At 48.2% G+C, this 22,899-nt stretch overlaps 1 protein-coding gene and 1 pseudogene across 4 annotated transcripts in view; both read left to right on the forward strand.

Moving 5' to 3' along the window:
• Window positions 1–2,935: 2,935 nt before the first annotated feature.
• Window positions 2,936–22,899, forward strand: part of MLPH (melanophilin) — a 48,439-nt gene continuing 28,475 nt past the window's right edge. For 2 of the 4 annotated variants that reach the window (XM_020868876.2, XM_020868878.2), the window contains exons 1-2: window positions 2,938–3,180; window positions 9,999–10,132. In XM_020868876.2, coding sequence (XP_020724535.2) covers window positions 10,023–10,132 — 110 coding nt within the window. In that variant the 5' untranslated portion in view covers window positions 2,938–3,180; window positions 9,999–10,022. Of the gene's footprint in view, window positions 3,181–9,998; window positions 10,133–22,899 lie in introns of all 4 variants that reach the window. The other 2 variants (XM_070463574.1, XM_020868875.2) reach the window with 2 other exon arrangements.
• LOC110121627 (queuine tRNA-ribosyltransferase accessory subunit 2 pseudogene) lies at window positions 12,406–17,766 on the forward strand (annotated as a pseudogene).

Raw genomic sequence — 22,899 nt, forward strand, 5'->3', positions numbered from 1 at the left:
AAATAGAGCTACCACATGATCCAACAATCCCACCATTGGGCGTATATCTGGAAAAGATGAAAATTCTAATTCAAAAAGATACATGCACCCCAGTGTTCACAGTAGCACTGTTTACAATAGCCAAGACTTGGAAGCAATGTAAATGTCCATCAACAGATGAATGGATAAAGAAGAAGTGGTACTCCAAAAGTCTACAAACAATGGATGCTGGAGAGGGTGCAGAGAAAAGGGAACCCTCTTACACTGTTGGTGGGAATGCAAACTAGTACAGCCACTATGGAGAACAGTGTGGAGATTCCTTAAAAAACTGGAAATAGAACTGCCATATGACCCAGCAATCCCACTGCTGGGCATACACACCGAGGAAACCAGAATTGAAAGAGACACGTGTACCCCAATGTTCATCGCAGCACTGTTTACAATAGCCAGGACATGGAAGCAACCTAGATGTCCATTGGCAGATGAATGGATAAGAAAGCTGTGGTACATATACACAATGGAATATTACTCAGCTATTAAAAAGAATGTATTTGAATCAGTTCTGGTGAGGTGGATGAAGCTGGAGCCCATTATACAGAGTGAAGTAAGTCAGAAAGAAAAACACCAATATAGTATATTAATGCACATACATGGTATTTAGAAAGATGTTAACGATGACCCTATATGCAAGATAGTGAGAGAGACACAGATGTAAAGAACAGAACTTTGGACTCTGTGGGAGAAGGTAAGGGTGGGATGATTTGAGAGAATAGCATTGAAATATGCATATTGGCGTATGTGAAATAGATCGCCAGTCCAGGTTTGATGCATGAGACAGGGCGCTCAGGGCCGGTGCACTGGGATGACCCTGAGGGATGGGATGGGGAGGGAGGTGGGAGGGGGGTTCAGGATGGGGGACACATGTACACCCATGGCTGATTCATGTCAATGTATGGCAAAAACCACTACAATATTGTAAAGTAATTAACCTCCAATTAAAATAAATTTACAAAAAAAAAGAAGTGGTAGTATATGCAATGGAATATTACTCAGCCATAAAAAAATGAAATAATGCCATTTGCAGCAACATGGATGGACCTAGAGATTATCATACCAAGTGAAGTAAATCAGACAGAGACAAAATATCATATGATATCATTTATATGTGGAATCTAAAAGGAGGATACAAATGAACTTATTTTATAAAACAGAAACAGACTCACAGACATAGAAAACAAACTTATGGTTCCCGAAGAGGAGGGAGGAGAGAGATAAAATTAGAAGTTGGTGATTAATATATGCACACTACTTTACATGAAATAATAAACAACAAGGACCTACTGTATAGTGTAATCTTGTAATAAGCTATAATGTAAAGGGAATCTGAAAAAATATATATATGTCAATCACTTTGCTGTGAAACTAACACCTGAAACTAACACAATGTTGTAAATCAACTATACCTCAATTTTAAAAAAAAATAGATGAAAGATAAAGAAAATTTTTTAACTTTTGCCTTAAGCAATTTACAGTTCTGATAGCAACTTTTAAGGGATCTGTTAATTTTACAAGCAATTATGAAGTTTATGGTAAGGACATGAAAAACATAAGAACTGTTCATAGGGTTTCTGGAAACTCTGGGTTAAGTCTAAGTGCTCCGTACTTCTGGGTTCGCACACACAGTGGATGGTGTTTGGCCAGAGCTGCTGCTGGGGGTCAGAAATACCCAAATGCACTTACAGCGCTTCGCACAGCAGACAGCCAACACTAACCAGAGCAGAACTGTGTGGCTTTTGAAAACGCCTTATAAATTATCCAATGTGAGGTCACAGTAATCCTGAAAGGTTTAATTTCCTCTTTTGTAAAATGGAGATATTCTAGTATCCGTTCACCTAATAGCACTGATCATTTACATATTTATTTATGTTGGTATCCCCATTTCACAGATATGGAAAAGTAGATTCTGGGGGTAAGAATGTACTTCTTGTTTGATCTTCTTTCAGTTAAGTGAGAGGGAGAAGGCGAGTCTGGCTCTGATGCGCCCTAGTCCGGAAGGGAGAGGGAAGGTGGTGATGCCCTTCATGTCCAGGGGATTTGGGAAGGACAAGTGGGCACGGTGGGCTGGAGCTGCTGGAGGTGCTTGCGGCCCTGTGGATTTGAGGTGCTCCTGAGCCACCTGATGCAAAGAACCAACTCATTGGAAAAGACCCTGATGCTGGGAAAGATTGAGGGCAGGAGGAGAAGGGGATGACAGAGGATGAGATGGTTGGATGGCATCACCGACTCAATGGACATGAGTTTGAGCAAACTCCAGGAGTTGGTGATGGACAGGGAGGCCTGGCGTGCTGCAGTCCATGGGGTCGCAAAGAGTCGGACACGACTGAGAGACTGAACTGAGCTCCTGGAGACGGAAGCAGCTGCAGGCGCTAGGAGGTTACCCAGCGGCTGCCCTCTGATCGCCCCCCAGGTCATGCTCCAGTCTATTCCTGTCCTGTCTGCGCGCGGATGCTGACTCCCCCGACTTTTCTTGACGGGCGAGGTCTCGGGACCCTCCTCTCGGGGGCGATCCTGGCGCCGGAGCTTCTCCCTCCAAAGTCCCCCTTACCCGCCGGCGTTCCCAGGCGTTAGTCGGCGGCTTTGGGGAAGGCGCCTTCATGAGCCTCCGTGTCCCTTCTGTAAAGCCGGAGTGAATAGCAGAGTAAACTGCAGAGCTGGGATGGGAATTAAGTCAGATAGCAGCGCGCGCTCCGAGGGCGCGAAAGGCCCCCAGGTCCCTCCGCACGAGGGGGCCCCCGCGGCGGCCGCGTTACCGGCCAGACTCCCCAGGTGCGGGCCCGGCCCTGCCCTCCCCGCCGCCGCCGCCTTCCTCCGCCCAGCGGGCTGTGGGCGAGGAGCGATGGGCTCTGCCCGGCGCTGGCGCCTCCGCGCGGGCGCCCGGGTGCCCGCCCCGCCCGCCGCCCGCACCCGGAGGTGCTAGCCGCTCCCGGAGCTGGGCGGGGCGGGCGCGGCCCTCGTGATCCCCGCGGGCGCCCGGACCTCGCCCTCCTGCCGCCCTGCGCCCTGCCCGGCCCGCTCGGCCCGCCTGGCCTCAGAGCCCCGAGACCCGACGCCCGGCCCGTCGCCTCGCTCTCCCTGGCAGGACCGGAGCGGGCAACCCGGGAGTCCCGGCGGCCAGGGCAGACACCCCTGGGAACGGAGTCGGTGAGTCAGGGAGAACCGGGGCGGTGGGCGGGTCCGCGGTGCTGGCTGCAGCCCCGCCGGTGTGAAAACGCCCCCGGCAGCCTCCCAGGCCTCGGTCCCTCCTGACCGACGAGGAGGACGCGCCCAGCCCCCCACCCCCACCGAACCCCAAAGCCAGGCTTCACCTGGAGAGCCTAACCGGAATTCTAGGAGCCCATCTGGGCAAATCGGTTTCCATCAGAAGTCCTGTCGGCGATGGCCCTGCACACCGGGCTGAGCCTGGCGCTCCGGGGAGACTCAGGGGCGCTCAGGGGCCCATGACTCAGACTGTTCGGGTAGCGACTCCTGCCAGAGAGAGAGCCCTGGGGCGCCCTGGCAGGGGAGGAGGTGTCCTGGATTTGGGGCCCCTGAAAGCCCCACTTTTATTGGAATTTTGTTTGCTGACAGGCCCCCAGACCAGCCCACAGGGCCGGGGGGAAGGGTCTGCAGGTGAAGGGAGTCAGGTAGTGGCCACCAGCCCCAGGCCCCTGCCTCAGCCAGAAAGTGAGGAACGCATGGACTTGGCCCGCCAGGCTCCTCTGTCCAGGGGGTGCTCCAGGCAGGAATACTGGAGCGGGTTGTGAGCCCTTCTCCGGGGGACCTTCCCGACCCACCAGGGATCGAACACTTGTCTCTGGCGTCTCCCACATCGGCAGGCGGGCTCTTTACCAGAATCGCCACCTGGGAAGCCTGGGCCAGACCTGCTTGCAAAGGCCCTCGGGTCACCCCGGCTCAGACACTGCGTCCTGTGCACCTTAACCACACGTTGGGAAGAACCCCACTCCATTGTCAGTTGGGACCTTTACATTTTTATGTGTTTTTTTTTCCCCCGTCTTAGTTACATATTTCTTTCTGAGAGGCTGGAGTGATAAAGGGGGGTGGCAGGCCCCCACTGGCCCACTAGATGCAAAGGCAGCAATGCCGATGGCCATGAAGCCCAGGGAGACAGTCAGGCTTAAAGTCCATGGTGGTGGAGCAGCGGCGTTGGCACCTGGGTTCAGCCAGTCACGTCCATCTTTTACCATCTAGCCCTCTGTCGGCCACTCCACTAGGCTTCAGCAAGACCCAGCTTTGTCGGACAGAAGCCCCGTGCCTGGGTCTTCAGGGCCTCACGCCTTAGAATCCAAGCACCAATCATAGGTCCCTGCGCTCCCCCTGCGTCCAAACTCTGCACACATTGGTAGGTGCCCCGCAGGAGTGACTGAGGACCGGCCCAGGCACACAGACTAGCAGGCAAGGGGCCCTATTGATTGAGGCATTAGTGACTGAAATGCTAAGGCTGGCTCAGGGGGAGGCTTGGGTGGTGGTGAAGAGGAGCCGGAGCTCCGTGGGCTACTCGGAAGGGTGGCTGCGGTGCCCTCAGATGGCAGCGTGGTGATGGCTCATGGGGACCCCCACCCCTGCCATCGGGTCAGCGTTCGGGGGCTGCCTGTCTCATTCTTTGCAGAAGCAATCTCTGGAGGAGGAGGCTCCCCTCCCCTGCACCCACCCTATGATCTCTCCCTCTAATTCCAACATCCTGGCATCTCCCAAGGCTGGAGATGTCTGGAGAAGTCATGGTACAGCTGCGAACGCTGAGACCCGCAGGGGAAGTGGACTGGTCCCTGGTCCAGCGGGGGCCGGCTGGTGCCTGAACCGGTATTGGAGCCCAGCCCCTGACGCCAGGGCATGCTTGTCCCGCAGCATCACCTGGGGCCCCGACCTTGCTCCGGACTCTGTAGCCAAGGATTTCCTGCAAGTGTGGAAGGATGTCTGTGTAGAAACAAGGGTTCCAGCAGCTCCCCAGGGAGTTGAGAGAGCGGCGAGATTGAGCAGGAGGGAGGCAAGCGGCAGGGCCGGAGCTGCTGGGGTGATTTCAGAGCACCTGCAGGGGTGGGCTGCCTCCAGGGTGGAAATGTGCTCATCTTGCAGCTGAGAAAGGTTGGGGGATTGGTCGCGTGTCTGGGAAGCCAGCCCTGCCTGCAGAAGTAACCACACAATCCTGCTCTGAGGCAGCATTTGGGAAACAGCCTCAAAGGGTTAATGCAGAGCCCCCTTGCCCCCAGCTAGCACCTGGGCCTTCCCCCAAGAATGTGCCTGTACCTTTCTAGATAAGGGTCACTCACCTGATTCTGAGTCAGAGAGCATTCCTGCCATTGTCAGTAGGCCATTGAAGAGGAACTTGGGCTTGCTGGAAAGTTTATCAGCTTAGGAGGTGACGACTCATTCTTGCCTTTGTTCCCAGGCTCAGGGGGCCCCTCCGACCCAAGTTGTGTGTAGGAAGAACCCCTACCCATATTCCCCCTTAATGGGGTCAAAATATAAACTCAAATCTTTAACAGATACAGATGAGCCACGGCTGAAATGCAGTGATCTGGGTTCAGGCTATCCACTTTGTAAAACCAGTTCCACTGTCTCTTTCCAACTCATTAACTTCTATGTAACGTTCTCTTTTCTCCATTATAACTTACAAATGACTGGGGAGGGCTAACAGTTTTGAAGATTAACAATGTGATTAAATCTGAGCCCTGGACCAAGCACAAATTGAAAGTGTTTTGTTCAGGAAGCTCATGACTAGGCATTATCTACACCCAAGTGGAACCAGGAGCAGATAGAGCCTGGTGAGTCTGCCCTCCCCAGCACGCACACCCTGGGAGGTTCCCCCGGGCCAGGGCAGGTCAGAACCCTGTCCCCTCTGTGGGTCAGGCATGTCCTCTGCTCCCGTGTTCCCCCCCCCCGACTGTGGTGGTTGGAGGGATACCTGGTAGAGACCAGGGTCTTGGTGAGCAGAGTGGGGAGTGGTGGGAGAGATGACCATGGCTGAAAGGCTGTCCCCTCCGTGAATCCACGGTCCTTACACGTGGCCGTACCTGGCAGAATACCTGGCAGGACCTTCTACCACATCCCAAGCACCCCCATCAACGCACCAGCGTGACACAAGCCAGAAGGATACTAACAGCCCCCAATTGCTAATGTCTTCTGGTTTATCCACTTTTGTTGCTGAAATCAAACATATTCTCCATTCAGTTTAAGGTTATTTTCTAAAGATAGTTTTTAAAAAGCTTTAGCAACCTAAATGTCCATCAACAGAGAAATGGATAAAGAAAACCTGGTACATATATACAATGGAATAGTCAGTTCAGTTCAGTCACTCAGTTGTGTCCGACTCATTGTGACCCCATGGACTGCAGCATGCCAGACTTCCCTGTCCATCACCAACTCCTGGAGTTTGCTCAAACTCATATCCATTGAGTCAGTGATGCCATCCAACCATCTCATCCTCTGTCGTCCCCTTCTCCTCCTGCCTTCAGTCTTTTCCAGCATCAGAGTCTTTTCCAATGAGTCAGTTCTTTGCATCATGTGGCCAAAGTATTGGAGTCTCAGCTTCAGCATCAGTCCTTCCAGTGAATATTCAGGGTTGATTTTCTTTAGGATTGATTGGTTTGATCTCCTTGCAGTCCAAGGGACTCTCAAGAGTCTTCTCCAACACCACAGTTCAAAAGTATCAGTTCTTCAGCGTTCAGAGTTCTTTATGGTCCAATTCTCACATCCACACATGACTACTGGAAAAAAAAACACAGTTTTGACTAGATGGACCTTTGTCAATTAAGTAATGGAATCTTACTCTGCCATTAAAGCTAAAATAATGCCATTTGCAGCAACATGGAAGGATACCTAGAGATTGTCATACTGAGTGAAGTAAGTCAGAGAAGGAGAAATATTGTATGGCATCCCTTATATGTGGAATCTAAAAAGAAATGATACAAATGAACTTACAAAGCAGAAGCAGACTCAAAGAGAAGGAACTTACCATTGCCCTGGGAAAGAGAGGAGGAAGGGATGGATGGGGAGTTTGGGAGGGACATGTGCACGCTGCTATATTTTAAGTGGATAACCAACAAGGACCTGTATTTTAGTAAGGAACTCTGCTCACTGTTATGTGGCAGCCTGGATGGGAGGGGAGTTTGGGGGAGATGGGATGCATGTATATGTATGACTCGGTCCCTCTGCTATTCACCTGAAACTATCACATTGTTTGTTAATTGGCTACACCCTAATGAAAAATAAAAAGTTAAAAAAAAAAACTAGCTGGAACCAACTAGGTCCAAGATGGAAAAAAAATAAGCTTTAAACTACCACCTCCGCCTACCCACCATCACTACCACCAACAACAATGAAATAAACTAACAAAAATAATTAAAAGCTTTAAGCTTCTGTACTTCATCAACTCACTGAATGGGAAGGTTGGTCACTGTAATAAAGCCCCGTGTTGGGGACCACAGGCTGCTGACCCCTGGATGTCCCAGGAACCTGCTTCCCTGGGAAGCATCACCTCCCAGCTGCATGGCATAACGTCCTGTGAATGGGGAGGATCTGAAGTTTCCAGTCACTCTCCTCCCCTCCTCTCCCAGCACCTCCTGCTCACCCAGAGGTTGGACCAGAGCTAAAAACGGGCACCAGAGTAAAAGTTTTCAGATTATGTCTACCCCATGAAGTATCGACAGTCTGCTCTTGGGTTAGCTACATGGGATGCTTGCTTTTCAAACTCTGTATTACCTCATTCCTGGCTTCATTAAACAGAGCATCATTAATGCACATCAGTTTCCCTGGTGGCTTAGACCATAAAGAATCTGCCTGCAGTGCCTGAGACCTGGGTTTGATCCCTGGGTCGGGAAGATCCCCTGGAGAGGGGAATGACTACACACTCCGGTATTCTTGCCTGGAGAATCCCATGGACAGAGGCGGGCTACAGTCCATGGTGTGTGTGTAGGGGGGTGGTCACAAGCTGTCGGACACAACTGAGAGACGAACACTGTCACTTAACAACTCAGGGTCACTGCTGGAACCTCCGAGTTGGTGCAAAGTCACGAAGCCCTGGTTCCCTTGAAGCACTGTGCCCTGGCCATCGCTTTCTGTTCACAGCTCAGCAGCTTCTGCCTGGCCTCACTCCAGGCAGCAGGCAGCCAGCCTCGGTGTCTTCCCCACCCCATCCCTGGCAGGCACCCCCCTCTCCGGAGGTGACTCCCTGGTCCAGTATCGCCAGTCCCCAGGCTGTGATTGACTTGGCTGTCTAAGCCGGGAAGCCAAGTGCCATCCTTGTTAGAAAGGAGCATCAGACAGAAGAGACAGGCTTGAGAGGGGTGGGGGGTGAGTCCTCTGGGTGTGGAGCCTCCAGGCAGGGGTTCTGACCCCTAGTGGGTCATTAATCCATGGGCCATCGGTCACTGACCCACTCTTAAGACAGTTAAGCTTGCATGGCAAGAAAAACATACTGGTTTCTTTTTGTTTTATTTTTCTCCCTCACACCTCGCAAGTCAAGTTTCTTGAAATGAAGCCTGAAACTGTGACTTTTCCTTTAGGAGAGGAGACAGAATGCTGACTACTCAGCTGATAGTCACGGCTTTCATCTGCTCTGAAAATAGAATTTCAAATGAATGTTCTTCTTATGACAGAATTTTTTCAATGACAGTAAAAAGCAAAAATGAATAAACCCCAGTCATCCATCAGATGACTTTTTGTTCCATTTTTTAAAGAAAAACAGAAACTATGTGCTCTGGGGAAGCATCAAGAATCAGTTTGGGTTTAATGTTTTCACATCCAAAAATCTCAATTCAACTGTAAAGGAAACAGTTTGAATGATTCTGACCCATCAGGGCATCCTCTTAATACAACATTCACAGCACAGTGCTTGAGTTTGGAAATACTGAGAGGGTCAGTGCAAAAAAAAAAAAATTAGAAATTATTTTTCACCTATTTTAAGGCATAGTTTGACAGCCACGGGATCTCTGTGGCCACTTTGCTTTTAAGTGGTATCTGAGTGTTACTCCAAAAATGTCACTCTTCATAATTAACCTCTTGCCCAGCAAACTGGCTTTCTAGCACAAACACTTTCTAGAGCAAGTGTTGTTTGCATTTGCACAGAGATCACTTTCCAGGAGGTCAGCGTCAGTGACTGGAGATGCTGCTCAGAATTCAGAAGCAGATTTGAGTCTTTGGTTGGTGCTAAAGGCTTTCCAGGGAGACCAGACAGTCTGGGTCCCTTCTCTGATGTTCCTGAAAAGCAGGTTTCAGTCCATGAAGAGTCGCTGAAGTCACACAGAGATTCTTGAACTTTCGGTTCCCACCAAGATCCCGTCACCCAAACAGAATCTGCCTCCCAATCCCGTCCCGCCAGAAAAGAGCTGGACTGGGTGCAGCTACCACGTCCCCTGCCAAGGGCCTGCTGTCCACGTGCCACAGACCAAAGAGGTGGGGGTGCAAAAATGTGTCCCCGAGCGCCAGGGGGAGGTCGCCGCCATCACGATGTACGAAATGATGCTCCGCTAGCTGTTAGGAGGTGTGAAGACACGCTCGGGGTGGGCGTGCTGGGGGAGGGGGAGACAGGTGGAGGACCCATCGAGGACCTTGTCGGAACGCAGGTTCTGAATCAGGAGGGCCGGGGCCTGGGAGTCTGCATTTCTCACAGGTTCCGGGAGATGCTGCTGGTCCACGGAGCACACGCTGAGTAGCGAGCAAGGTGTAAAGTTCTGCTCCTCTTGGTTTGTGACAGCTGGGTTTTCCTTCCTCTGTCCTCTTGGTGTGAATTGGGATCTTCAGGGTCCAGAAAGGGCACAGTGTCATCTGAATTCTGACTCTGAGCTGTGGGGACTCTACGCATGGGTTTACTTATTTTGACTATGCGTGTTTCCAGACACACGTTTGCCTGACCCAGGTTCCAGCTCCCGGGAAATCGGTGTTTCTCGCGTTGCCTCTTCCTCTGTGACTCGGCCGGCACCCGCATGGGCCTCCTGGGCTGACTGCTGGGCCCTGTGTCACTCCAGGTGTGACCCTGACGAGCAGCCGCGATGGGGAAGACACTGGATCTTTCCAAGCTCACGGATGAAGAGGCCAAGCATGTCTGGGAGGTGGTTCAACGGGACTTCGACCTTCGAAGGAAAGAAGAGGAAAGGCTAGAGTAAGTGTGTGTGGCGGGACCCTTGCAGCGTGGCCCTAGTATCTCTGGAGGGGCTGGCCCCTTGGGGGGTCTCTGGGTGGGCAGATGGCAGTAACTTGGTGGAGGACACTGGATGAAAGTCACATGCTTTCTGACCTCAGTTCCCCCTTAATTAAAACAAGGAGCTCTGACTTCCTTCCTGATGGTCAGACATTCCTCGAATAGTTTTATTTCAACTTGATCCAGCGCCAGGGTGACAGTCTCTCCTAATGCTAAGACCATAGCCTTGCACGAATAAAGGTGATGAAGAGGGAAAGTCTCGATGCTGATCTGCAACACCCAGAAGCCGCGATCAAGGGCTTTCAGAACAAAGGCGGAATTTCACCTCTTCCCAGCAGAGTGGGGGGCACCCCCCCAGAGCCATCTTGCAGGTCTCTCCTGTGGGCTGAGCTAAAGCCCTTTGGCGTTATTTGTTCTTCTGCTTTGCATCTTCCTCTGCCAAACCTCCAAGGCTTAGCTGTCTCCTGGGCTCCCTTGTTGCCTCGGGGTATTTTGTGGGTTGGCAGGCCTATTGCAAAGGAGACGTTAAGTGAAGACTCAAGGCGGGTAGGAAGTGGCCAAGAGAAAGGCCTGAAAGTGTCCTGGCGGTGGAGGGCAGAGAGGAGGTCAGAGCTGGGGTGGGGTGCAGGCAATCACGGGGCCAAAGACCCAAGCAGGACGTGGACTGGCTGTTCTCTGCGTGGCGGCAGGCCTTTAGGCAAGGGAGTAGCAAGACCCAGATTCTGCTCTGCCGCCGGCAGGCTCCTGAGAAGCAGTCAGGGGGAGCCAGCAAGTTTGCCTAAGGGCTGGTCGTGGGGTCATGATTTTAGGGGAGTGGGCGTGAGGGTCACGGCGGACTCCAGAGTCAGGACCTGAGTAACTGTGGGTGTGGAGGGGTCCCCACCTCACCGGGGAAGCTGAGGGCAGAGCAGGTGCGGAGGGAACCAGGACACAGATCTGTGGACCCTGGGCGGCCCGTTAGACAGGAGGGGGACAGGGCGGCCCCACACACCCTGGCCGGGAGCCCAGCGAGACAGGCCTGTGGGCGTGTCCACCTGCAGAGGCCGCCGCTGCTGTAATCACACCAAACCCTGCGGCCTAAAGCAAGCACACAACTCTCTCCTGGGCCTGGAGCTCCGGAGTCAAGGTGTTGACAAGCTGCCAAGTGAAGCAAGTTCAGAGAAGCCCAGCACCCCCTGGTGATGGCGGGGAGGGGGGGTCCAGAGCAGCACCAGGGGACTTCTTGCTGCCTCTCTGCAGCTGTCCTCCCCTCTGCCTGTCCTGGGCTGCAGGACACCCCCTGGGTTTTCATTACAAAGCAGCTTTCAACCCGCTGGTGTTGGAGCCCTGACTCCCATCAGTTGCCGTGACCCCAGGACCAGGGCCCAGAGCCGGCCTTGGGCGTCATCCCGGTGCTGGCTGGGGCAGGCGCCCACCTTGCCTCCTGTCTCCTCTCTTTGCCTCAACCTGGAGGCTGTGCCTGGGCCAGGGCCACAAGCTCTTAGTGACAGAGGCCACCTGGTCTTTCCTGTCTGGGGATCACAGCCCCTCCAGGCAGCCCAGCTGTTGTCAGTCTTGTTTTTTAATGGCAGCTCAGACCCTCCCATTCCATGCCTTTATAGAAGCACAGATTGATCGGGGGGAGGGGATCACAGCTGTTCAGGGAGAACTTTGAGGGCGTCAGCCCCTCCCTGTGTCCAGGCAGAGCCCAGGTAGTTTTGTAGAAATTCCTGTTTCTTGCCTACAGGGAGCACCACACCCTTCTGACCCTCATCACCCTTACTTTCCATATTTCTTGTAGTTATTTCATATTGCAAAGAGGAGACTGCCCCCTGTAGCCTCCAGCTACTGCTGGAAAGGAAGTCTCCAAAGGATCACGCTGGTGACACACGCTCTCCTGAGGGGCCCTTGGATCACGTCAGGTCCCTGGTCAGTCAGTTAAGGTCAGGGTGACAGCCTCGTTCAGAAGTCCCCGAAGCCTTCTGCTCAGGAGTTAGTGTCTTCTTGGCCAGACGTGACAATTAGGGGTGAGCTTGTTAGATACGACAGCGCAGGACGTGGTCCCTGGGAGTGTCCGCGTGCGGAGAGGCGGTGGTTGGGAGAATCCAGGCCAGGGTCAGGGCGAGGATGCTGGCGCCCCGGACGTGCTCCTGTGTTAGCGCCTCCTGTGTGCACCGCCGCTGGTGATACGTTTGGAAGAGCTAAGCCACGGGGCCGAGTGAAGGGCGCCTGTGGAAACACCGAGGTGCTCGTCTCTTGCCAGATGTCCTTGGTTATCCGAGCAGCAAGAGCTGAAGCCGCCTCTGCCTGTGACAAGCCTTTTCCCCATGTCCCCCTGACCCCCGGGAGCAGGACTCAGGCCTGTGGTCGTGTGGCTCCGTGAGGCCAGAGCCCACGGGCTCACGTTCCACTCCAGCGGGGCTGAGACTTAGGAAAGGCACAGCTCAGAATGAAGACTGGTGTTTGGACAGTGACGTTGGTTCTGCAGAGTGTGTTGGCTAAAATACCAGCAGTCTGTTATGAAACTGAAGACGGTTTAAAAACCATAAGCCTCCTTCTTCCTGGCCTCGTCTCAACGTTAATCTCTGCATTTAACCGATTTCAGTGTTAACCATCCATCTCCTGCAACCACACTGTCCCAGTCTCTGTAGCACACTGGGGTTTCTGCACGGTCCCTTGGGGTCCTCATGGACGCTCCCAGTTCCTGGGTCTCTAATCTCTGAATCAACAGCAGCCTGAGAGGCACTGGCCCTCAGCTGAGCACTGACTGGGTGCCTGTAACAAACTCAGCAGTCAGGGGTTGCTCGGATGAGCAGGGTTTTTTTTTTAATTGTTATTGAAATATAGTTGACTTACTAGGCTGTGTTAGTTTCAGATGGACAGCAATCAGATGAGTTTCTGATGTTTTTGATACGCTCCAAAAGAGAAGCCAAATGGATGGGCCAGCTCAAAACCTTACCAAGGTCATTGAGAGAACAAAGTCAATAGAGGGGAAAAAACTGCGAAACCAAGAACCAAATACATTCATTACTTGCAAAGCACTTTCCTATCCTGAATACACATCAGATGGACACAGTGTGTGCGCTCAAGGTTGGTTCACCGGCAACAAGGTCGATTCACCAAATACACCAACTAGGAAACCATCAAACAAAAACGCGTTTCATTTCGTGTTTACAAAGTGAACAGAAGTGTGTGTTAGATGGGTTGCTGTTCAGTTTTTCTCCCCAGGTGGGAGCATCCCCCTGTGAGGGATACTGGGGCGGGGCCTGGGCGAAGGTTCCAGCACCCTCTCGCACGTGGTAGGACCAGCACTGCTTTGACCTCTCCTGTCAAAGTGAGTGACCAGTGAGCTGGCCCAGGCCCTGACCCTAATGCCCAATGCCCGGTAGACCGTCCCCACGACGTGAAAGCCTCTGACCCCTTGGCCAGGCCTGACCTCCTGCCGTTTGTGGAGGACACTTGCTGCCCCGTGGGGAAGACGGATGCCAGCCAGTGTTGAAGGTCTGTATCCGCTGTGAGCCTCCTAACGAGATGTCCTGCATAGAACATTTGCTCCAGGGACCACCAGGCCTGCTGGTAGGCCTCTCGGACAGCTCTCCTCCAAACTGACCAGGAGGATGTCCCTGGGAGGCTAGCTCCTAAGTGACGGAGGCCTTGTGGAGCTTCCAAACAGCTTTCCTTGCAGACTGTTTTGGGAATTTAAGGAGGAAGGGGGAGGCCGTAGAGCCTCTGAGTTAGCCCCAGGCAGATATGGTCTCTCCCTGAAGTTGTTTGTGTGACCAGCGACTGGGGAGCGGGGTATCTACTGTACAGAGTGTGACGTTATTCTTGGCTTCCCCGCAGAACACAGTGCTACACTCCAGAGGGTCCCCAACTCCAAGATGCACGGAAGTTGTTAGGCAGCTCATCAAACCTGCACTCCCCTCCAAGACCCCGGGCCTTGGAATGAGCTTGCCTGCTTCCTCACAGAAGGCTCAAGGCTACCAGGCGTCGCCTCCCCCATCCCTGCACTTACCGTGTTCACATCCACCCTGTCTTCCCTCTCGGGTCCTCGCCGGTACTCTGAACCTTTCCTCTGCTCCCGGCTCCTGGAGCTGCCTCAGTTACTCCCGTTCTGTCCTCTGGCTTCTGCTTGGAACGTCAGTAGGGTCTAGCACCACATTGAAACAAACAAAACTAAAGCAAGAACAAAGAAACCAAAACCACAGAAAGCCTTTCCTTTGGCCCTAACACCCTGCTAAATGCTGGCACATCTTGCTTCCTTAATTTCAAATGATCCAAGCGCTGCACAGCCTTACATCTGCCTCATGTTCCACTGGTCTGTCTTGGCAGCTACCCCTCGGGGCCCAATCGAAGCCCCTTCTCAGCCCCTAGTCTTCCGTGACCTTGGGCCCTGCCTTCCTCACCAATCCCGGGGCAGTACTGGGTGTTCCTTTCCCCACACCTTCCTGGCTTTTCTCTGTGCTTACTTTGAAGGCTCCTCTTCTTCCTTCTGGTGCACTAAAGGAATAAGTTGCCTAAGACATGTCTTCTCAAAGTCCATGAAAGCACTGGACCCCGTCAGATCTTTCATCTTTCGAATACCCAAAGGACAAAGAATTCCTAAGCTATTTAAACTGCTTCGGATCAGGAAAGAAATGTTTCTTAGGCTCACTCTGATACCCTATATTAACAAAGATAAAGGAGGAAAAACACAGCTCAGTTAAATCACCATTTTAATATGCCTACGGCTGTAATGGAAGTCACTAGCCACGTATATCTATTTAATTAATTGAATGCAACTTAAAAATCAGTTCTTCTGTCTCATTAGTCGTATGTCAAGTTTTCAATAGCCATACTCATGGGTAGTGGCTGCCTACACTGGACCGACAAATATAGAACGTTTCCATCATCACTGAAATTGTACTGGACATCACAGGCTAAGGAGACAAAACTTATGCTTATCTCAGTACTGTGGAAGAATGTTTGGTAGCACACTATTTTTTATGATTTTTTTAAGTAATAGAATTGAAATTAAAGGATACTTTTTTAACATCCAGAAAAGTTCGATCATTGGAGTGATCGAAGGTGGAGACGTGACGGAGGAGAGGCTGAGGTCGGCTCGAGAAACAGCCAAGCGGCCTGTTGGCGGCTTCCTTCTGGATGGCTTTCAGGGGAACCCAGCGACCCTGGAGACTAGACTGCACTTGCTGTCCTTAGTTACTGCAGAGCTGCCGGAGGACAAACCAAGGCTCATCTGTGGTGTTAGTCGGCCAGATGAGGTGCTCGAGTGTATTGAAAGAGGAGTGGACTTATTTGAGAGTTTTTTCCCTTATCAAGTGACAGAGCGGGGATGCGCCCTGACTTTCAGCTTTGATTACCAGCCGAATCCTGAAGAGACATTATTACAACAAGATGGAACACAGGAAGAAATAAAATATGTGGATCAAACAAAGAAAAGTAAAACAACCAGTTGCAACCAAGGAATGACATCATTTGAAATTAATCTGAAGGAAAAAAAGTACCAGGAGGACTTCAGTCCTCTCGTGAGAGGGTGTTCCTGTTATTGCTGTAAGAACCACACTCGTGCGTACGTCCACCATCTGCTGGTGACCAACGAGCTGTTGGCTGGTGTCCTGCTTATGATGCACAACTTTGAACACTACTTTGGGTTTTTCCACTCCATCCGGGAAGCACTGAAAAGTGACAGACTGGCTCAGTTGAAAGAGCTCATCCGCCAGCAAGCCTCCTGAGACGTGGCACCCAGTCTGACTCTTCACGTCGAGCCTGCACCACAGTTGTGATGTGGGAAGAAGAGAGCCAGAAGTGATCGTAACTTTAAACTTTAATCGCTTATATTTGAGAATGAAGTCTGCTTAAAGCAGGAACATCTGTACTGAGCTCTGCCCACATGAGACTAAAGAGACTTCTTACAACTGAAATGACCTAGATTGATCAGAAGAAACTGAAACATGACCTTTCATATTTCTACACTCTTTTAGTCAATTGAGATTTGTTTAGTCAAAGATAAGCTTTAGATATAAGAGGACAGCCTTGAAGTGGGGATGATGAAAATCTGAGGGTTCACTAAATTGGATTGGAACTTGAAGGGAGATGATTGGTCGTAAGTCGTATGACCTCTGTGGATATGTGCCTGCTGACCAAGAGGAATCTAGCTGATTCAAGAGTTTTCTTCATTTTAATCCTAATATTCTCAGGGGCCTCTTTTGGGTTCTTCTGCCTCCCAAGCTGTCCTGGCAGTGCAGTCAACCAGAAATGACTCTTGTGACTTCACCAGGCTCACATCTCCATGGAATGTGGAGCTCTCACGTTGCTCCAATGACCAGTTGACACAGGGCACACTCTTCATTTGACCATATGGTCTTTCTGTGACTTGCCTCCCTAAAGTCACCACAGTTGCCTATGTGGAGCTGAAAGTGCATTGCAGCTTTCATCTGGTCATACAGATCCACTGTGGTCTGCCTTTCAGGCTCATTCATAGTCGAGCCACTTAATAACTGAAGTTCCATCACTTGGGGAGATTCAGTCACCGTGTGTTCACTTGGATGGAGCCCTGGCCTGGCTGTTAGGGGATTGGGTTTAAGTTACTCAGCTGTAACACTTGGGCATATATCACTTAACCTCCCCATTCCTGTTTCCTTCTGAATAATGAGGACAGGCATAGTGAAGAGTACTAGATGAATGTCTAAGATTCCATCCAGCTCTTAATATTTGGGGAACAAGAAGTTTTAGATTAGAACCATAGCTTTACATGTATCCTTGTTTATTGATCACTGTTGGCTTGATTTAAAATACAGTGGTATCAGGAGTTAGGTAACAGTAGAGAGCCTAAAAAGAGGTTTGGCCCATGGATTTTATTTATTTATTTTTTCCCATTTATTTTTATTAGTTGGAGGCTAATTACTTTACAACATTGCAGTGGTTTTTGTCATACATTGAAATGAATTAGCCATGGATTTACATGGCCCATGGATTTTAAAGTGGTTGGTAAATTGGCATCCGCAAGTCCTGAGGCTAGGAAGGCCTTCCCTGATCACATCTCCTATGAATTTTTTATGCTCTTGTCAAAGGAATGACATTCATGTTGATGATATGACAGGTGATTTTTATTTAGAAGTGCTTTTCTATGTTTGTCAAGTTTCCTGTAAAAATACACATACGTGTGTGTTTCACACATAGTTTTTATAAAAACAACAGAACCAAAAAGATGCCTTTGTTTTGTTTGTAGGGGTATAAAATATTTGTTTTATATTCTTATGCTGTATTTTTCTCTTTGTTCATTTTAGTGGGCATTACTGAACATTGTTTTTGATTATTATGTGGTTACTATATTTTTATATGTTGCGCGCCCATCTATATGGTCTTCTTTTATTAGTAGTTTAAGAATGTATATGAATTCCAAAGTTCATGAATTTCAGAATTCACAGATACTTCCTGTAACCTCTCCTCCAATGAATGGCAAGGATACTTACAAAAGACAGAATTTCTATTCTCAAGAATCTTCTTGTTTTGAAATATATTGGATTGGACTTGTTCATATGTTTATAGTCCTGTTCAATGTCAAGCCCATTGTTGGAGGAGTATTAATAAATATCCTAGAATCCAAAAAAAAAAAATGATGAAAAAATGCTCCAAACAATAGCCGTCATGATATATTAATGTTAGAAACAAGAAAATAATTTCTTTCATTGCCACTTATCATGACCAATTTAGCATGTTCTATTAGTGCTTGCCAATGCAATTAGAGAAGGTAACAAAATAAGTAGTATACCAATGGACAGGGAAATCCAAAACTGTTACCTGCAGAAGATAAAAACCTAAGATAGTTACCTACAAAATTTTTTAAAAGGGAGAATTTAGTAGTCTAGCTATATAAGATACAAGAATATAAAAGAAAATCAGTGTCCCCTTTGTAGACATCAGAGGTAACCAATTAGAACATACATAGAAAAATCCTATTTATTAAAAAAAAAAAATGAAGTACCTAAGGAGGAAGGGGAAGGTGAGGTAAACTGGGAGATTAGGCTTGACATAAGTACACTCCCATGTATAAAATAGATAGCTAGTGAGATCCTGCTGAATAACACAGGTAGCTCACTTCCATGTTCTATGATGACCTAGATGGAGGAATGGGTGGGACGTCTAAGAGGGAGGGGCTATATGTATACATATGGCTGATTCACTTCATTGTACAGCAGAAACCAACAGAACATTGTAAAGCAATTATACTCCAATTAAAAAAAGAAATATGCAATAGCCATATAAAGAATAGTATAAAACATCACTAAACAACATACCAAAACTGTAAATTGTAACAAGTGATATCACATCCTCTATATGGGAAGAATGCTGCAATGATGTTGGCTCTCGAGGAATTAGTGTCAAATTCTTAAGGCATTTGAGGGAATATGAAAAAAATATTATAGAAAATGAAGACGTAAGACACAGCAATTTAAATAAGACTAATAAGCAGGGCCTTATTCCATGAGATAATAAAAAGTATTTAATGCTACATTAATTAACATAACACGGGCCTTTCACAGATATAAATAATCAGAGAACCAACATGAAAGCTCTAAAATGCAACCAAGTATGTGTAACAGTTTCCAGTACAATGGCAGCATCTCATATCAGTGAGAAAGGGAAGGATTCATTAAAGCTGAGTGTGTGCTGGGACAGTTGACCATGAGTGCAAGACTAGGGGAGGGAGTTTGACCTACGTTCAATTTTTAATTGATATATTAAAAATGCAAAGCAGGAAACTATGAAAATTACTGGAAGAAAATATAGGTAAACATGTACCTAATCTTGAGGTGGAAAAACCTATATGTGACAAGACAGGTAGAAATCACAATACAACATATCAATAAGTATTGGCTAAATATGTACATCTGAATTTAAAAAGACCAATGTTTAATTTTTTAAAAGATTAGAAGAAAGTTTTAACTGAAATGGCAATGAGTTATATCTTTGACCTATAAAGAAAGTCTTAAAATTAGAATGATAAAGAAGTTTCTAAATTAGAAAAGCACAGAAATCCCCATGTTTAAAAAAGAAAGGGGTAAATGAGAATGCAGGGGTGACTCCTGTCGCTGGGTGAGGACCCGGATTTTCCTACAGAGAACACTGTTTTATGTGTTAAGGGCACAGCCCACAAGTCAAATATTAGGCTGTGAACCGTCCCCAGAAAGGCAAACAGATGGTGATATGGATTTGTAATCTTTGCAAACAAACCCAAATGCCTGAGATTATCCATGAAAGATCTCCTGGCGTGAGACATGGCTTGCAAACTATGACTTGCTTTAAAAATAAATAATGAGGAATTTGAGGTCGCCCTTTGCTGGGCCACTTAGCACCACAGACAGACAGCTCCAGGGTTGAAAACACAGAAGCTGAACCAGGAAGTCAGCTGCCAGCAAAGCCTAGAGATTAACTTTGGTCTGAGATCACTTACGAGATTTTGGTGAGGCTCCCTCTCATCAGTCTGTCGTTCACACATCACTGTATAATTCCTCTTTATCCTTTTTTCCATCATTTGCTCACTCTCTTCAGAAGACTTCAAAGAACTTTGTTGTTGTTGTTGTTCAGTCACTAAGTCATGTCCTACTCTTTGCAAGTTCACGGACTGCAGCACTCCAGGCTCCTCTGTCCTCCCCATCTCCTGGAGTTTGCTCAAATTTCTGTCCATTGAGTCGGTGATGCCATCCAACCATCTCATCCTCAGCTGCCCCTTCTCCTTCTGCCCTCGATCTTTCTCGGCATCAGGGTCTTTTCCAGTGAGTCAGCTCTTCACACTGGGTGGCCAAAGTGTTGGAGCTTCAGCTTCAACATCAGTCCTTCAGTGAATATTCAGGGTGGATTTCCTTTAGGATTAACTAATTTAATCTCCTTGCTGTCCAGGGGCCTCTCAAGAGTCTTCTCCAGCACCGCAGTTTAAAAGCATCAACTCTTCAGGGCTCAACCTTCTTTATGGTCCAAGTCTCACATCCATACATGAACTGCTGGAAAAACCACTGAACTTCAGCAAGCTTCCATTTCCCTCATTATAATTCCTGACACTTATTCGTATAGTCAGGACCTTAGATCATGTACTTTCTTTTGATCCTTACTATTTACCGCTTTCCTCTTTCAGCCATTCTCTCTGACACTTATGTTTCATTTGGTTGACACACTTTTAATACTACTGTCCCTCAGTTCTGTGCCTCATTGTTTCTTTCACACTCTTTCTTAAGTGTCATACTTGAGATTCGATTTCCGGTCCTCTGGAGCACATCTTCAAGTTGTTTTCTCAGGAAGGACAGGGGGTAAGGATTTCATACTTGAAATCTCTCAGTTAGGAGTAAGATCTCTGCTCACACACTTTCCCCTCTGAATCCTGGTGGAATAAAAACCCCCAAACATGCCCATTTCCTAATCCCCCAGTCTATGAGTATGTTGAGCTAGGTGGCAAAGGGGAATAAAAATTGAGGTGCAATAAGGGCTGCTAGTCAGGGGCCTGGATGCAGGGAGACAATCTTGGGTTAATGGGTAGGTCAGTGCGATCACAAAGAGCCTGATAAATGAAAGGAAGGGGGAGATAGGACAATGTATAAGGGTCATTTATTGTGAGAAGGACTCAACCCACCACTGCTGACTCTGAAGATGGAAGAAGAGCCATGAGCAGGTGCCTTCTAGAAGCTGGAAAAAACAAGGAACCAGACCTTCCCTCAGAGCCTCCAGGAAGGATCACACTCCTGCCAAAACTGTGATTTTTAGGTGCAATCTAGGACTTTCATAGCTAGAGAGGAGAAATCAATACCTGGCTTCAAAGTGCCAAAGGTCAGGCTGACCGTCTTGTTAGGGGCTAAGGCAGCCGGTGACTTTAAGTTGAGGCCAGTGCTCATTTACCATTCTGAAAATCCCAAGGCCCTGAAGAACTGTGCCAAATCCACTCTGCCTGTGCTCTACGAATGGAACAACAGAGCCTGGATGAACAGCGCATCTGTTTACAATATGGTTCACTGGATATTTTAAGCTCACTAATGAGACCTACTGCTCAGAAAAAGATTCCTTTCAAAATATTACTGCTCATTGACAATGCGAAACATCCCCCAAGAGCTCTTATGGAGATTAACTGTGACATTAATAGAGTTTTCGTACTTTGTAACACACGTCTACCCTGCAGCCCATGGTTCAAGGAGGAATATTGACTCTCAAGTCTTATTCTTTAAGAAATCCCTTTCAGGAGGCTATAGCTGCCATAGATAGTGATTCCTCAGATAAATCTGGGAAAAATAAGTGGAAAACCTTTTGGAAGAGATTCATCATTCTAGATGCTAAGAAGAACATCTGCAATTCATGGGAAGAAGTCAAAGTATCAACATTAGTAGGAGTGTGGAAGAAGTTGATTCCAGCCCTCACAGGTGGCTTTGAGGGTCTCAAGACCTCAGTGGAGGAAACCACTGCAGATGTGATGGAAGTAGCAAGAGAACTGGAATTAGGGATACAGCCTGAGGCATTAGGGAATTGATGCAATCTCATGGTACAACTTAAGTGAGGAGTTGCTTCTTAAGAATGAGCAGAGAAAGCAGTTTCTTGATATAGGTCTATCCTGGTGAAGATGGTGTGAAGATTGTTGAAATGATAACAAAGCATTTATAATATTCATAAACTTGGTTGGTAAAGCAGAAACAGGATTGAGAGAATTAACTCCAATTTTGAAAGAAGTTCTACTATGGGTAAATTGCTGTCAAATAGCATTGCATGCTACAGAGAAACTGTTCGTGAAAGGAAGAGTCAATCCACACAGCAGACTTCATTGTCTTATTCTAAGAAGTTGCCACAGCCACCCCAGCCTTCAGCAACTAGCTCCCTGATGAGTCAGCAGCCATCAGCATAGAACTGTCCCCCCACCATCAAACAGAACATTACTCAGAAGATGGTTAACAATTTTTAACACTAAAGTACTTTAGAGTATGTGCATTGTTTTTTCAAACATAATGCTATTGTATACCTACTAGACTTCAGTATAGTGTAAACATAACTTTTATTTGCATTGGGAAACCAAGAAATTCCTGTGACTCACTTTATTGCAATACTCACTTTATTGTGGTGGTCTGGTCCAAACCCACAGTAACTCCGAGGTGTGCCTGAATTACCCACCAGATGTTTGCCCTTCTCTGCCCTGGCCATCATCTTCTCCCCTCACTTCTGTCTCTTCAACCCTTTCCTCTGCATTCAGGAGAGTAAATGTGTGGCTTCAAAATAAGTGGTTCTCAAGCATTTTGCCCTGAGGGACCCATTAGATTCTTAAATTTTTGAAAACTCCAAAGAGGTTTTGCTTACCTGGGTTATATCTGTCTATACTTGCCTATCAAAAATTGAAACTGGGCATTTAAAAAGTAGTTGTTCACTTATTTAAAAGAACAATAGCCTGCTTATAACGTAATAAGAATTTTATGAAAACTAAATTTTTCCAAAACAAAAGCACAAATGAGGACAGTGGCATGGTTCTGTGCTTTTTGAAAACCCCTTCCCTGTCTGGCATGTTCAGAGATGACTAAATTCTGATGTTTCCTCTGCACTCAGGGTGTTGAAATGTGTTGTTGAAGAAAATCTGACTTCATACAGATGAGGTAGGAAAAAGAAGGAGGAGCCTTTCCGGATGATTATGGATGTTATGTTCGGACAATACATGAAAACCCTGTAACTGGGAGTTTCTTAAAGTTGCAATGTGGAATCTGAAACCATGTCAGTGAACTTTCCTTTCC

Source organism: Odocoileus virginianus, unplaced genomic scaffold (genome assembly GCF_023699985.2).
Source record: "Odocoileus virginianus isolate 20LAN1187 ecotype Illinois unplaced genomic scaffold, Ovbor_1.2 Unplaced_Contig_4, whole genome shotgun sequence".
Classification (NCBI taxonomy): domain Eukaryota; kingdom Metazoa; phylum Chordata; class Mammalia; order Artiodactyla; family Cervidae; genus Odocoileus; species Odocoileus virginianus.